Source organism: Sorex araneus, chromosome 4 (assembly GCF_027595985.1).
Source record: "Sorex araneus isolate mSorAra2 chromosome 4, mSorAra2.pri, whole genome shotgun sequence".
Classification (NCBI taxonomy): Eukaryota; Metazoa; Chordata; class Mammalia; order Eulipotyphla; family Soricidae; genus Sorex; species Sorex araneus.
This window is the reverse complement of record NC_073305.1, coordinates 177,783,065-177,798,834: the sequence shown is the minus strand read 5'-3', so window position 1 is coordinate 177,798,834 and position 15,770 is coordinate 177,783,065. Positions and strand designations below refer to the sequence as shown.

At 50.0% G+C, this 15,770-nt stretch overlaps 1 protein-coding gene across 3 annotated transcripts in view; it reads right to left on the bottom strand.

The window, feature by feature from the left end:
• PLEKHG1 (pleckstrin homology and RhoGEF domain containing G1) overlaps nucleotides 1-15,770 on the bottom strand; it is a 289,773-nt gene that overhangs the window by 29,541 nt on the left and 244,462 nt on the right. For all 3 annotated transcript variants that reach the window (XM_055135924.1, XM_055135925.1, XM_055135923.1), the window contains 5 exons: nucleotides 11,760-11,910; nucleotides 5,561-5,692; nucleotides 1,837-2,019; nucleotides 1,628-1,723; nucleotides 1,122-1,208 (listed from right to left, as the gene is read on the bottom strand). In XM_055135924.1, the coding sequence (XP_054991899.1) occupies nucleotides 1,122-1,208; nucleotides 1,628-1,723; nucleotides 1,837-2,019; nucleotides 5,561-5,692; nucleotides 11,760-11,910 (649 nt within the window). The remainder of the gene's footprint in view (nucleotides 1-1,121; nucleotides 1,209-1,627; nucleotides 1,724-1,836; nucleotides 2,020-5,560; nucleotides 5,693-11,759; nucleotides 11,911-15,770) is intronic.

Sequence of the window (15,770 nt, the reverse complement as noted above, 5' to 3'; positions counted from 1 at the left end):
GTGCAAGGCAAGCACCCTATCTGCTGTGCTAGTGCTCCGGTCCCCTTTTCCAGATGCTTCCATGGGCTCATTCTTCTCCATCTCCGGCCTCACTCCTCAGCTCATTTGCCTTCTCTGACCATAAAGTTAGACTCTCCGAGGCCGAGGGAGATCATGTCATCCCCCTTCCTCCTAAACTTCCAATAATTCGCCCCCACCACCCTGTCCTGACTCCTCCTGATGGCTCCTCCCGGCCAGCTGACTGCCCCTACCTCTGAGGACTTGCTTCTGCCCCACCTCCCAAAGCGGGGTCTTGGCATCGTCAATAGTTGAACACGGGGGCTTGTTCATAGCTCTCTGCTCTGCTCATGGTGTCCCCGGTTCCCGGGCAGCCTCTCTTTCCTTTCTCCTGCTTACGTATCCCTCATCCTTCAAGATCAAAAGAAGGGCCTTTCCTTCCTCTCTCCCCCTCCCCTTGATTTGAACGGATCACGATCCTTCCACTACACTTGGCTTATACCTCTCTCTCTCTCTCTCTCTCTCCCTGCCCCTCTGCTTTTTGGGTCACACCCAACGATGCTCAGGGGTTACTCCTGGCTCTGCACTCAGGAATTACACCTGGTGGTGCTCAGGGGGACCATACAGGATGCCAGGGATGGAGCGTGGGTTGGACACATGCAAGGCAAACGCCCTCCCCGCTGTGCTGTCGCTCTGGCCCCGGTTTATACCTCTCTTTACTCAGCGTGTTCGGCAGACCATCGATTGGTTTCTGATCAGCATCTTTGTCTATGGGCCCCCGTGTAGGCGAGCAGGGATCTTGGTCCCCAGCCTCACACGGACCCGGAGCAGGCGGTGTCTGCAGTGGATGCTTCATGACTACTTACTTCCAGCAGGTATCTGAGAAGTTTTCTTGGTCTTTCCCTTATCTCCCCCAATACCTCACCAAACATGATAAAGCCGGCAAATCCCCCTTTCTCCATAGCGCTCCACGTGTGAATTGTTTTCAGCATATACAGTAGAGTTAGTTGGTTTCCGAACACATCTTGTTTCTCAATTTCCCTGACCTCGAAGTTAAACATGCCAGGCTACCCAGAGAGGAGCACGAGCAGGTTCCTCTGCACATTGTCTCCCTGTGCTCTCACCTTCGCTGGAATCTTCGCCGCGTGATTCTCCAGGATGAGTCTCTTCAAGTGAAGAATCCACAGGCGTTTGTCTTGCTGGGATCGAGCCTACCAGAAGATTTGGACAATCAGACGATGCATACCCCCACCACTCACAAGATACAGGTACTCCTACAGCCTTTTTTTTTTTTTTTTTTTTTGCTTTTTGGGTCACACCCGGCGATGCACAGGGGTTACTCCTGGCTCTGCACTCAGGAATCACCCCTGGCAGTGCTCAGGGCACCATATGGGATGCTGGGAATTGAAGCCGGGTCGGCTGCGTGCAAGGCAAACGCCCTACCCGCTGTACTATCCCTCCAGCCCCACTCCTACAGCCTTCTGACCAGAAGGGAAACACACTGTGTGGTGGGCCAGAAAGTTCTGGGAAGGCCTGGACCATTCTGGAAAGGTCTGGAAGGTTCTGGAATGGGACAAAGAACTCACAGTTCCCAGGAGTGGGCCCACTGGGATAGAGGTGTGGCTGTTACCTGAACCGTATGCTGCAGTTTGGGATTCTTATAGTGGAAGACACTGAAGCTGAGTGGCTCCTTTGGGATCACTTCCACGAGCATGAGATTGCCACACTGGAGAGAGAGAGAGAGAGAGATAGAGAGATAGAGGGGGGAGGCAGCGGGTGAGACAGTTGCAGGAAAATGGAGCCAACCCAGGAGTCCCTGCCCGTGACAGAGGGACCCACCAGGATGTGAGCTTTGTAGGTGAAGGTGTCGTCTCTCTTCTTGGTGATGAGAAGCAGCTTGTCGAAGAGGAACAGCGTCCGCTCGTTCTTGGCCCTCTGGATGCGGAAGGTGCCTTCCAGCACCAGCTCTCCGTAGCTGGTCAGGTCCGGTCCTTTCCAGTTAGTGAGCAGACTCTGGATCTCCTGGGGAAGGGAAGGCACCCGCGCCCCAGGGTGAAACAGGGCCTGGGAGGGAAGGTCTGCAGGGCAAGCCCAGGACCCAGGACGGGGTGGGGGGTGGGCTAGAGACCCAGGACGGGGTGTCTAATGATCAATGACCTAAGCTGAATTTTTTTTTCTTTCTGTGTCACACCCGGCGATGCACAGGGGTTACTCCTGGCTCATGCACTCAGGAATTACTCCTGGGGGTGCTCAGGGGACCCTATGGGATGCTGGGAATCGAACCTGGGCTGGCCGCATGCAAGGCAAACGCCCTACCCATCGTGCGATCGCTCCAGCCCCAACATAAGTTGATTTTGGCTGATTGATGAGTGGGGACCACTCACAGGTTTACAAAGACACACAGTCGTTAGCTGGTGGGGTGTCAACTTTACCCCTTCACCAGCCGTGCGCTCTGGCTGCCAGTGAGGTAAGGGGCTGTCTGGACACGACCTCGCTTTGGTCCCCTGGCTTTCTCACCCCAAACCTGAACAAAAACATTAAAAACTACTGACTTGGAAACTTTTTTTTTTCTACCCCCAGAAACATGAGTCCACATCACAGATATGTAACTCAAAACTAAAGTCTCGGGGGGGGGGGGGGAAAGAAAATCACACAGGACACACTGCAGACATTTTCTGTTACAATTTCATTCATTTTAGGGGAAATAAGCTTCCTGCCCACACACACACACATTGGGCCACACCCTGCATTGCTCGGGGGCTATTCCTGGCTGCTCCGTGCTCAGTCTAGTCTCCCTTGGGAGATTCGAGGGGGACCATATCTGTGTTGGGGATGGAATTTGCGTGCAGGGCAAGTGCCCACCCCCTTGTACCATCTCTCTGACCCAAGAAATATACATTTTTTTCCCACTGTTTTTAAAATCTAGAACTTTACATATGAAACAAAATAGCAACATGGCCTTGAAATTTCTTTGGGGATTTTTTTTTTTATATGTTCTCTGCTGCCACCACCTCACCTATGGGTTTTTTGAGGAAGAGATATTTCATTATTATGAAGTGTGCAAACAATCCTCAATTGCATTTAATATAGCAGCCCATGAGACAAGCCCAAATTCCATTAGCTGGCCAGAGAAACAGAGAGATTCATAGTGGATGTAGCAGCGTGGCTAGCACAAACAACAGATCCTCAAGGGAGGGAAAAAATCAGCCATTAGACCATTTCTGAATATGGTATAACGTCTGACCTTAAGTTTAATAAACATTCTCGTAATAAAGCACTGGATATTTTATTATTGCAGAGAGAGAGTCAGATTAAGACAGAGAGACAGAGAGAGACAGAGAGCGAGAGTGAGAGTGAGAGAGAGAAAGAGAAAGAGAGAGAGAGGGAGGAAGAGAGAGAGGGAGGGAGGGAGAGAGAGAGGGAGGAAGAGAGAGAGGGAGGAAGAGAGAGAGGGAGGAAGAGAGAGGGAGGGGGGGAGAGAGAGAGAGAGAGAGGTGGCTTTAAGATGACACTGTTCTCCTGCATTGTTTTGTGACGGTCAAGTACTCCACACACCCCGAGCGCCTATAGATGAAGCCTCGGGTTGGACTTGGACTTAAAGGCCAAATCATGTAGCTTGCCTCCTGCCCTGGGTGTAGGCGCTCTGCCAAGCCGGGATACATTCCTGCTTTTATGTCTCACTCCAGGGACCCTCAGGAGGCGCCTGAACATGGCCTCTCGGTGTAATGCTTGTTTTGCATTAAAAGAATGCATTTTCTGAGGGCCCCTGGACGTGAGCACTGAGCAAACACCTCCCAGAGGCTCCCAGGGAGGGCTTAGATGTTATGATGAGCAAAACCCTTACGAAGGCTCAAATACTGTTATGAGCAAAACCCCTCATTTTATTTGGAAGAGAAGGCCCTCTCTTGGTTTGTTTTTTGGACAGCACGTGATGCGCTCGGGGGCCCGGGCAGTGCAGGGGTCTCTCCCCGCTCTGCCTCCAATTTTGTCTCGTCTCAGGGGAAACTTCAGAGAACCTGGTTCCTCCTGGTCTTGGCTTTCCATGAATTCCCAGCCTGTTCCCTCTCAGTACAGGCCCCTGAGGCACAGCAGTAGCCCTCCTGCCCCCGCCACCCCCTCCCCACAGCTGCGGCCCCCAAACAGAACAGAACAGACTCAACTCTGCATCCCCCAAGTCCCTGCGCCACTGGACACAGTCACCACTACATGATTTTGCACAAGTAAGGGAAGGGGTCCGAGGAGCCCAGAAGAGTTTAAAGAAAACTCTCATCCCTTAGAATTACTTATTTGAAATGAACAGGAGGTGAGGCCGTGGCCCACTCAGCATCCTGGGTCACCCGAGGGGCCAAGGATCCACTTAAAAGTCACCATGTCTCCCATTCTGTTACTTTGTATTCCACAGATGCCTGCGATCTTTCTATGTCTGTCTGTCTGTCTGTCTGTCTGTCTCTCTCTCTCTCTATCTCTTTTTTTGCTTTTTGGGTCACACCCTACAGTGCACAGGGATTACTCCTGGCTCTGCACTCAGGAATTATTCCTGGCGGTGCTGGGGGAGCATATGGGGTGCTGGGAATCGAACCAGGGTCGGCCGCATGCAAGGCAAACGCTCTACCCACTGTGCTATCGCTCCAGCCCCTGTCTCTCTCTTTCTCACTCATGTTCTGACTTTCTAATGTGGGAGACTAATACCCAATAGTAGAGATAAGGACCAGGAGGTCTGCCCCACAGCTTGGAAACTGGCCTCACATGCTGGGGGAAAAGGCAGCTGAGATAGAGAAGGGACCACCAAGTAGAGGATGCTGGAAGGACCCACTCGGGTTGACAGCTGCGTACCAAAAGTAGACTATAGACCGAACATGAAGGCCACTCAATACTTCTATTGCAAACTGCAACACCCAAAAGGAGAGAGAACAAAAGGGAATGCCCTGCCGCAGAGGCAGGGTGGGGTGGGTGGGGGATGGGGTGGGGGTGGTGGGAGGGATACTGGGGACATTGGTGGAGGAGAATGGAGGGATGCAAACGATCACTGTATGACTGAAATGCAAACATGAAAGTTCATAAGTTTGTAACTGTACCTCACAGTGACTCACTAATAAAAAATTAAAAAAAAAGTCATCGTGTAACTTTCTCCTAAATCCCCGCTTTAGACAATGATTCATAATTAGGTATACCTACCCTACACCCCCAGCCGTCCAGTCATTCTAAAGGAAAACAATGATCGGTCTTATCAGCATCCCGATCTTTCTCCTAGGGGGAGCCACGCAGACTACAGTGAACTAAATGCAGTATTTCTTTTGTTTTGGGACCACACCCAGCAATGCACAGTTATCATTCCTAGGAGTGCATGGGGAGACTATGGGATGCCGAGGCTCGAACCTGGGTTGAACGTGTGCAAGGTTAGTGCCTTCCCCACTGTACTATCTCCCCGGCGCCCGAGTAGAGTATTTGAGCAGCCTGAAGAGTTGACTGCAGAAGTGGCCTCGCGTGCACGTGCACGAGTGTGTGCGTGCGCGACCCCGGGCACCCGCCCAGGTGGGCACTGCCAGAGCGGGCCCGAGCTCACCTGCAGGCGCACGGCGTGCTCGTGCTTCCGTTTCATGTCATTGATGTGCCAGGCTACCCGCTGCATGGTGTCGATGGCATCAAGCACCACGTCATAACCTTCTGTGTCCTTGGCGAGGTGATTTTCTATTTCCTTAAGAAAGAAAACCGAGAAAACCCCACAAGGCTGGTTATTCCCCTTTTCATTCTCAAATGTGCCACAGAACAAATAAAATCATCTTTTATTTCTGCTCATTATATACCCTCATTTCTTTTTTCTTTTTTTTTTCTTTTTTTGCTTTTTGGGTCACACCTGGCGAAGCACAGGGGTTACTCCTGGCTCTGCACTCAGGAATCACCCTTGGCAGTGCTCAGGGGACCATCTGGGATGCTGGGAATCGAACCCAGGTGGGCCGCGTGCAAGGCAAATGCCCTACCCGCTGTGCTATTGCTCCAGCCCCTCTTTTTTTTTTATTTTAAAATTTTATTTTATTATTGAATCACCGTGAGACAAAGTTACAGACTTACAGCTTTTCATGCTTACGTTTCAGTCATATAATGATCCGAGTGCCCATCCCTCCACCAGTGCCCATTTTCCACCACCAATGGTTCCAGCATCCCTCCCTCCACTCCCACCCTGTCCCCTCCACCCCACCCTGCTTCTGTGGCAGGGCATTCCCTTTTGCTCACTCTCTCTTTTTGGGTGTTGTGTATACCCTCATTTCTTAAGATGCTGAGATAACTTAAGAGAAATACCAGCCACAAAATGGCAGGCAGGCTAGGAGTAAAACCAGAACTAGAAAAAATGGGTTAGATTTTAAGTCAAGGAAGGTGAAGGCATGCAAACCAGCCATGCGTCTCACTGAGATATTAGCGCTAATGTAACTGGAATGAAAATTACCATTAGAGCTGGAGGTTTCCCAGCTGCCTGTTGGCCCACACAATATAATTTCAGCACCATCAGCACCGTTCTCCAAGACAGAAAACATACTTATTTTTTAACCCCAGAGAAAGAAAATAGAATCACACAGGACTTACATGTGTAATAGACTCAAAATCACAGTGATGGATTACAAAGCCCAGATTACCCAGCAGTGGGAGGGGAGGGTGGGGGAGGAAGTGGGGATTAGAAGAAGCAGAATGGCAGGGGTGGAGGGGTATGGGGGATTGGTGGGGGTAAAGTTTCATTAATTGTCCTTCATAACCATCAATGTTAACATTACTGTAATCCTATTAGGGAAAATATAATCATAAGTAAATGAGATATAGGACTGGTGGCCATGTCCATTGTAATTATTCAAACTGTTCAACTCTATTCCTCAACTGAACATTCTTCGAGAAATCAATTCTCTCTAATATGTATGTTTGCAAGGAAAAAAGATAACAGTGGATATTATGCTTAAAAAGTAGCTCCAGAGGCTGGAGCGATAGCACAGCGGGTAGGGCGTTTGCCTTGCACGCGGCCGACTGGGGTTTGCTTCCCAGCATCCCATATGGTCCCCTGAGCACCAACAGGAGTGATTCCTGAGTGCATGAGCCAGGGGTAACCCCTGTACATCACCAGGTGTGACCCAAAAAGCAAAAAAAACAAAAAGCAAAAAAAACAAAGTAGCTCTATAGTAAGAACATCTTTTTTTTTTTTTAAAGAAAGCAAAATAGCTTTATTTAGAGATATATGAGTAAGAGAGAGAGTCGGATGTTCAAGAGCACAGTGGGCTTCTCCAGAGTGGACAGAGAGAGACACATTTCAGGTTGAGCTGTAGGTGAACCGTCTGAGCTACAGGCTGCATTAGCAAATGTCAGTTTTAAAAAAAAAAATGTAGTCAAGGGGCTGGAGCGTTAGCACAGTGGGGAGGGTGTTTGCCTTGCCAAGGGTTCGATTCCCAGCATCCCATATGGTCCCCTGAGCACCACCAGGAGTAATTCCTGAGTGCAGAGCCAGGAGTAACCCCTGAGCATTGTCAGGTGTGACCCAAAAGCAAACCACAACCAAAAACAAACAAAACAAAACAAAACAAAAAAATGTAGTCAAGGCTTTAAGGCCCAAAGAAGTTTGCTCAAGTCTAGTGCTGAGAAAGTCCTCACGGCTTGTATTTTCTGACGCTCAAAAGTATTTGCAGCAGCCTTTAGCACTGGGCACTGTCCAGAAAGGTCAAGGGAAGAAAGCAGTTGTGGATAACACACAGCCGGGGGAGAAGGAAGCCAAATTCCAGAAACTCAGTGTTGCAACCCAATGGCCAATCAGTAAAGTGGAATTTATTTTATTGTTTGCTTTGGGCCCTACCCCAGAGGCACCTTGATCCATGGCTACTCCTGGCATGGTGCTCGGGAGACATGCCCAGAGATGCTCAGGAGGATAGAAGTGCTGGCAACCAAAGGGAGGGATTCCACATGCAAAGTATCTTTGAGTCATCTCTCTTGTTCATGTCTTTCATTTTAAGGAGTGGAAGGAGAGCATCTATCTAGTCCCTTTAATTCTTTATTGGCTTAGCTAAGTGATCAGCAAGTGCTCATTAAATTGAAGGTGTATCTGCTTTTTTCCCTTTTTGGGTTATACTTGGTGATGTACAGGGGTTATTCCTGGCTCTTCACTCAAGAATTACTCCTGGCGGTGCTCAGGGGACTATATGGGATGCTGGGAATTTAACCCGGGTCAGCTGTGTGCAAGGCAAACGCCCTACCTGCTGTGCTCTCGCTCCAGCCCTGAAGCTATATCTTCTTATAACAACAGCAGTGACAGAAGATATCACAGTGTCTCAGAACACTCCTATGACATTGTTGGGAGTCACTGTTCAGTTATACAAGAAGGAGGCTGAATATGATAGCATGACTAATGAGGGTCAGTTGTATTATTTTAGAGTCACGCTTTTTCATTATTTACTTTTACAAAAATTCAGGTTCTCCAGCTAGCTGTAACTGGAAAAGAACTTTCCATTAACACTTCTCTATCCACACTCAGTCTGAGAAATCCCACCACTGAGTTCACCTCTCCCAGGAAAAGTGCAGAGCATCAGAGAATGTTTTGAAAACTACTTTACTCTCTGAGACTGACAGGCAATGTGTACACACATTGTGTGTGTGTGTGTGTGTGTGTGTTTGGGGCATATCTGAGAATTCTCAGGGGTTTCTTCTGGCTCTGCACTCACAAATTACTTCCAGTGGTACTCGGGGGACCATATGGGATGCCAGGGATCGAACTCGGGTTGGCCATGTGCAAGACAAATGCCCTATCTCTCCAGCCTTCTGAGAGACAATCTTTTTTTTTTTTTTTTGGGTCACACCGGGCAATGCACAGGGGTTACCTCCTGGCTTTGCACTCAGGGAACCATATGGAATGCTGGGAATCGAACCCAGGTCAGCCACGTGCAAGGCAAACACCCTACTTGCTGTGCTATTGCTCCAGCCCCCCTTGAGAGACAATCTCTTCCATCAATAAACAGACTTGGGAGCCGGGCTCTTTGCACAGTGTTGAAATGCTGGGAATGTTCTAGAAGGTACACTCAAATCAAATGGAATAGCAAAACAGCTCGGAAGGGCAGCTAGAAGTTAGTTCGTATTCTTCCATCCCAGCCTGTGCTGAAATCCTCCTGGTTGCACTGTATTAGGAGACGTCTGGGGAGATGAGAGGGCCATGACCGTGGAGCAACCCTGGTCCCGTGGGATTAGTGGCCTCATCCAAGGGGCCCCAGGAGCAAGCTCTCCTGTCTCTCTCCACCAAGGTGGCCCTCGTGAGTGCTCAGCCCCGCATGCTCCTGGTGCCACGGCTCTAACGCCCCGAGCTCTGGGGAACAGAGGTTTGCGGGGGATGCTGGGAAGATCAGGTTCTGAAACGGTTCCCACTGGTGACCCTGAGGGGTGCTGCTCAGAGCATATACCCCTGACTCAGGATTGAGGGCTCACGCCTGACAGGACTTATGGTACTGCAGGGGGACCAAGTCAGAGTTGGCAGAGGCAAGACAAAGCACCCTATCCTCGCTACACCTACTGCACCATCATCTCTCCAGGCCCTGCCAATAATCTTTTTGTAAACAACCCAAGGTATACAACTTCCCCTTTTTTTTTTTTTTTTTTTTTTTGCTTTTCGGGTCACATCCAGCGATGACGATGCTCAGGGGTTACTCCTGGCTCTGCACTCAGGAATTACTCCTGGCAGTGCTCGAGGGGACCATATGGGATGCCGGAAAACGAACCTGGGTTGGCTGCATGCAAGGCAAACGCCCTACCTGCTGTGTTATTGCTCCAGCCCCTACAACTTTCTCTGGGGGTGCTGTGGGAATTGGAGGCTTTAGGCTCTACCCAGCAATGCTTTGGGCCACACCTGGCTCTGCACTCAGGAATCACATCTGGCAATGCTTTGGGTACTGTATGGGATGCCGGGATGCCAGGGATCGGACCTGAGTTGGCTGTGTGTGAGGCAAATGCCCTACTTGCTGTTACTATCCCCTGGCTCCATCCCCAGGTATATTAAATAGGTACCGTGGTGGCTGGCGAAATAACTGAAGAGAGGCAGGAGCAGACACACTGCTGGCCCTCAAACCAAGCAGAAACTGAACAGGCACATTCATCATTGACTCATGGTAAACTGAAAATTTCTAGGGGCACATCCAGTAATGTCTGAGGGTTACTCTTGGTTCTGTGCTTGCAGAATTACGGGGTGCAGGGAGCTGAGCTCCGGCTTCCCGCAGGCCAAGTATGTTGGCTGACCTATCGGGCTCTTTCTCTGGCCCCTAAAATCAGACATTTTGGGGCCGGAGCAATAGCACAGCAGGTAGGGCGTTTGCCTTGCACGCGGCAGACCTGGGTTCAATCCCCGGGATCCCATATGGTCCCCTGAGCACCGCCAGGAGTAATTCCTGAGTGCAAAGCCAGGAGTAACCCCTGAGCATTGCTGGGTGTGACCCAAAAAGCAAAAAAAAAAAAAAAAATCAGACATTTTATCTTATTTAGTTTTATCTTTTTCTTTTTTTTCGGGGGGACCAGACCTGACAGTGCTCATGTTCTCATGTTTACTCCTGGCTCTGTGCTCAAGGATCATAAGAGTACTTTACACCCAGCCAACTGGGTCAAATCATACACTTTATTTTTTAAAGTTAGACATTTTTCTCCTTTTTTTGAGTCACTGTGAGATACACAGTTACAAAGCTGCTCATGATTGGGTTTCAGTCCTACAATATTCCATCACCCATCTCTCCACCAGTGAATATTTTTTTTTTTTGCTTTCTGGGTCACACCCAGAGATGCACAGGGGTTACTCCTGGCTCTGCACTCAGGAATCACTCCTGGTGGTATTCAGAGGACCATATGGGATGCTGGGAATCGAACCCGGGTCGGCCGCGTGCAAGGCACACGCCCTACCTGCTGTGCTATTGCAGTGAACTTTTAACACCACCAGTGTTTCCAGGTTCCCTCCTCCCACACCCAGCTGCCTCTATGGAAGACACTCTCTTTCCCTCCTTTGGGCCCGCAAGAGGGTCTACCTTCATCTCTTTTTTTTTTTGGGTCACACCCGGCGATGCACAGGGGTTACTCCTGGCTCTGCACTCAGGAATTACCCCTGGCAGTGCTCAGGGGACCATATGGGATGCTGGGAATCGAACCCGGGCCGGCCGTGTGCAAGGCAAACGCCCTACCTGCTATGCTATCGCTCCAGCCCCTACTTTCATCTCTAATGCCTATCTGTTCCCTTCAAACTATAGGAACGGCAGGAAAGAAAGTGAAGCTGCAGCTGGGTGTCGATGGTGGGGCTGTACCTTGCGTGTGTGGGGAGGGCCCTTTGCTCCACCCCGTCCCCAAACCCCCACCCAAACCAGGAGCTGAGATTTCCTCCTCAGAGACCCTGCAGGCTGCCCACCTGCCTTTTCCCTCCTGAGCCCCTTCCCCTGCTCGGCAGAAGTTGGCTCCTGACTGAGAGCTCCCTCTCCAGGAACGGAAACATCCCTAGTCTGGTTTCCATTAGGAGAGCTCCCTGCCCGCAACGCTCACTGACCGGGGCGAGGGAGTCCAAAACCCGATCCGAATCTGCGAAAAATGAGCCTTTGTACTTGGTGCTTGTCAGTGGGGCCGCGGGCTTAGCCTAGAAAGGCCTCTAATTCCTCAAAGCAGATTAGTCAGTTGTAAGGAATGAGGGTGGAAAACGCTTCCATATGTCCCCAGATTTTTCTGATCGGTCCTCTCCTAAACTTCACATACACACGCCCACTCCCCGCCCCCTGCAAACTTACATGCAAGAGGAGGTGGTACTTGAGAATCCGCTGGACAGGTTTCAGCAGATAGGACCCCAAAGGCAGCGAGTGCTTCAGAGTCTCCTGCCGTTCCCTGAAGAATTTGGCCAGCGTCTTGTTCCTCATGCACTCGGTTAACACGGCCACCGAGCTGCAGGAAGAAAACGTACTCCTTATCAGAAGGACAACGCTGAACGTGGGCATTCAGTTGTTTGTTTTTCCCCCTCATAATTGTTTTTGCTTTTGGGTCACACCTGGTAGATGCTCAGGGCTTAGTTCTGGCTCTGTGCTTGGGGACCTCTCCTGGCAGTGCTCAGGAGACTGTAAGTGGTGCTGGGGACTGAACCTAAACTAGCCGTGTGCCAGGCAAGTGCTTTAACTTCCTCTATCACCTCTGTAGCCCAGATTCACATTTTAAATATCCTAAATCCAGTAGGGGAACCAAAAAAAATTGCACCTAGATTAGAATGCCTCTGGACAAATGAGCAAAGGGGGGGCCCTTCAAGGGGGACACGTAGCTTCAGTTCTTTTTTTTTTTCTTAATTTTTTATTAGTGAATCACTGTGAGGTACAGTTACAAACTTATGAACTTTTATGTTTGCTTCAGTTCTTTTTTTAAAATTAATTAATTAATTAATTAATTTATTGCTTTTTGTGTCACACCCAGTGATGCGCAGGGGTCACTCCTGGCTCTGCACTCAGGAATTACTCCTGGCGGTGCTCGGGGGACCATATGGGATGCTGGGAATCAAACCTGGGTTGTCTGCATGCAAGGCAAATGCCCTGCCCACTGTGCTATGGCTCCAGCCCAGTTCTTGAATTCCTTCTTTCCCACAGATCCAACCCTGTGTTGGGCATTTGCCACTCTTCTGTTGACCAATAAAACATGGGGGGGGTCCCCTTTTGGTGCCCTTCCCCCCCAAATGCTCAGTCGGGGGCCAGTGCCCCAGTGCTCTGGGGCTTGGTCATGTGTGAAGCAAGCACCCTGAGCCCCATACTATTTCTCGGACCCTCTCTTGGTTATCTTTTTTTTCCCTTTTTTACTTTTTGGCTTTTTGGGTCCCACCCGGCAATGCACAGGGGTTACTCCTGGCTCTGTACTCAGGAATTACTCCTGGCGGTACTCAGGGGACCATATGGGATGCTGGGAATTGAACCCGGGTCAGCCATGTGCAAGGCAAACGCCCTCCCCACTGTGCTATCGCTCCGGCCCCCTCTGTTGGTTATCTTCAACATACTAAAGACACAGTAGCACACACCAACTTTCTTTTGAGAATCTCAGAGCAGATTCCTTCTTGCTCCTGAGTGGTCCTCGCTATTTCAAAGATAGTTTTGGAAGGAAGGAGTCTCTGGTGGATGGGGAAAGGCAGGTGTCCCTCATGGGGACAGCAGCCGCTCTCTCTGCCCCAATGCGTGGGGGAGTGGTCAACTCTGTGCTCAGACCTCAGACCACAAGCGACCGGGTTCATGGAGTCACACACATGTAAAAGTTAGAATCTCACATTTTCGCAACCTGGAAGCTGGGGAAGGAACCTCAGCCCCTCTTCTCTAGGTCACCAGTATGTTTCTAGAGATCAATTTGGAAAATTGGACAGAGTCAAACAATAAACTGAAACCCCTTGGAAAGAAACGAAACAGGGGCTTTACAATGAAGGTTCTAGAACCCCCATATGCTCATCTGTTTTGAGAATGATCTGTCCAAATAGGGTTACTAGCCCCATAAATCAAAGTTTCAGAAGAATTCTTCAGCAGGAAGCTGAGGAATATTTCAAAGTTCTTTTTATTCCTGCCCACCCCCCGCCTTATTTTGGGTTTATTTTTGGAGGCTACACCTGGCAGTGCTTGCTGGTCATTTCCTGCAGTGCCCAGGGGACCATTCAATGATTCTGGGACCCCTGACTTGTCATTATGTCATTGTTTCCTTTCCCCTCGTCCCAGGGATTGGCCCCACGGCTTTGAGCATACAAGGCACGTTCTCCGCTGTGGAGCTACACACACACACACACACACACACACACACACACACACACTTTTCTAGGTTCTTCAGACACAGAACTAGTTCCTCCGTGGCCCTCCCGCCACCTCAAGGCCTGAGTGCTCGCCCAAGGATAACAAGGGTCAGCTGAAAATCCCAGATACGTGAGGCTTCACATGCCTGGGGGTGGGGGCTCTGGGACACCCAGGCGACAGAGACCCCTATCAGGTTTGCCCCTCCCAGCTGTGAGGTGTGGAGGGACGGGGGGGGGGGGTGTTGGTGCCTGTGCCCAGGGAGCAGGGGACATTCAGGACCAGTCGGGCCCCAGGTGGCAGAGGCTGTCGGCTCAACCATCTGTTGCTCTTGACTGATTACAACAGTGCAGAGGAAGCCCCAAGAGACACTCCATGGAGACCAGGCAATTTGTTTTGTTTTAATTTTTCTGCCCACACCAGGCTGGACACAGGGCTTACTCCCGGCTCTGTGCTCAGAGGCTACTCAGCAGTGCTCAGGGGACCATACCAAGTACCCGGGTCTACTCGGGGCTGGCCGTGTGCAAGGCACGTCCCACGAGCTCCGATACTATCTCTCCAAGCATGGAGATTTTTCATCATGAAGATAAAAACCACAGAGTTGGGCAAGACACCAGCCAGGTCTGCTGGTCTGGAAAAGGTGCCGGAAACTCTCCCGACAAGTTTTTTTTTTTTTTTTTTTTTGCTGCTTCAAAGTCAGGCTCAAAACAGAACAAAACAAAACAAAGGACTTCCTCCGGGAAACTGTCCTTAGTTTTCCTCGCTGGGGCCCACGGTGGCGGCCACGCCTGCAATGTTTTCGCTTCTGCTGCAGTGAAGGTGTGGCTGCCGTGACACCGGCCCATTCCTCAAGCAAGCTCACTCGCTCCACGCTGATTTGTAGTTTTTGGTTGAATCCTCCTTTTCCTGTTGTTCCCGGATGGTGGAAGGACACCCAGCGGTGCTCAGGGATCGCTCCTGGTGGTGCTCAGTAGACCCGAGGGTGTGCTGGGGATAGAACCCGGGTCTGCTGTGTGCAAGGCGAAAGCCTTATCTACTGTATTATCTCTACAGCCCTGGTGACATGCTCCTTAATGCTCCGGTTCACCACTGTATTTAATTTGGTCCTGACCCTTAAAAATCGATTAAGTGGGGCAGGAGATAGGATAACTCAAGTGGGCTTGAGCACGCTCTCTCGTGTGTTGGAGGCTGGGGTTCGATGCCTGGCACTGCACGGTCTCCTAGGAGTGAACACTTAGCATGGTGCCCCTGAGACCTGCCAGGTGTGGCCCCCGCACAAACTAACAAAAACAGATTATCAACTGCCAGAAGGCCGGGGCTATTAGTTCCTATGTTCTACCAATGTATCCCAGGTTTGGAACCATGCTCAATGCATGATGGTTTCTTAACAATAATCCCGTGACATAAAACACTACCTTTATTTGGGACATTTTTTGTTTTTTGGATCCAATACCTTTTATTTTTTTCATAGTTGTTTATGATTAGATTTCAGTCGCATAATGTTTCAACTCCTGTCTCTTCTATTTGGTGCATTTTTAATTTAATTTAATTTATTTCTTTTTGGGTCACACCCAGTGATGCTCAGGGGTGATTCCTGGCTCTGCATTCAGGAATTACTCCTGGCAGAGCTCAGGGGTCCTTATGGGATGCTGGGAATTGAACCTGGGTCGGCCGCGTGCAAGGCAAGCGCCCTACCCGCTGTGCTATCGCTCCAGCCCCTGGTGCAATTATAAAATCCCCTTTTCTATCTTACCTAAACTTATCATTCATCTCCTTTCTGATCATTCAGTAAGAAAAATATGAACACAAACATCCAGGCTGCCAACTCAGAAGTGATTTCTTCCCTTGTCTGCAGATACCTTCCCTGCCTCCCCCAGGACGGCTAGGATCCTTCTCAGGATCATAGGTCCTGCATCTTGTGAGTTTGGCTGTCCTCAGCTAAGTGTATCCTGACTTGTCCTATCTCAAAACACCATAAAACGTTATGGGCCGGAGTGACAGTAC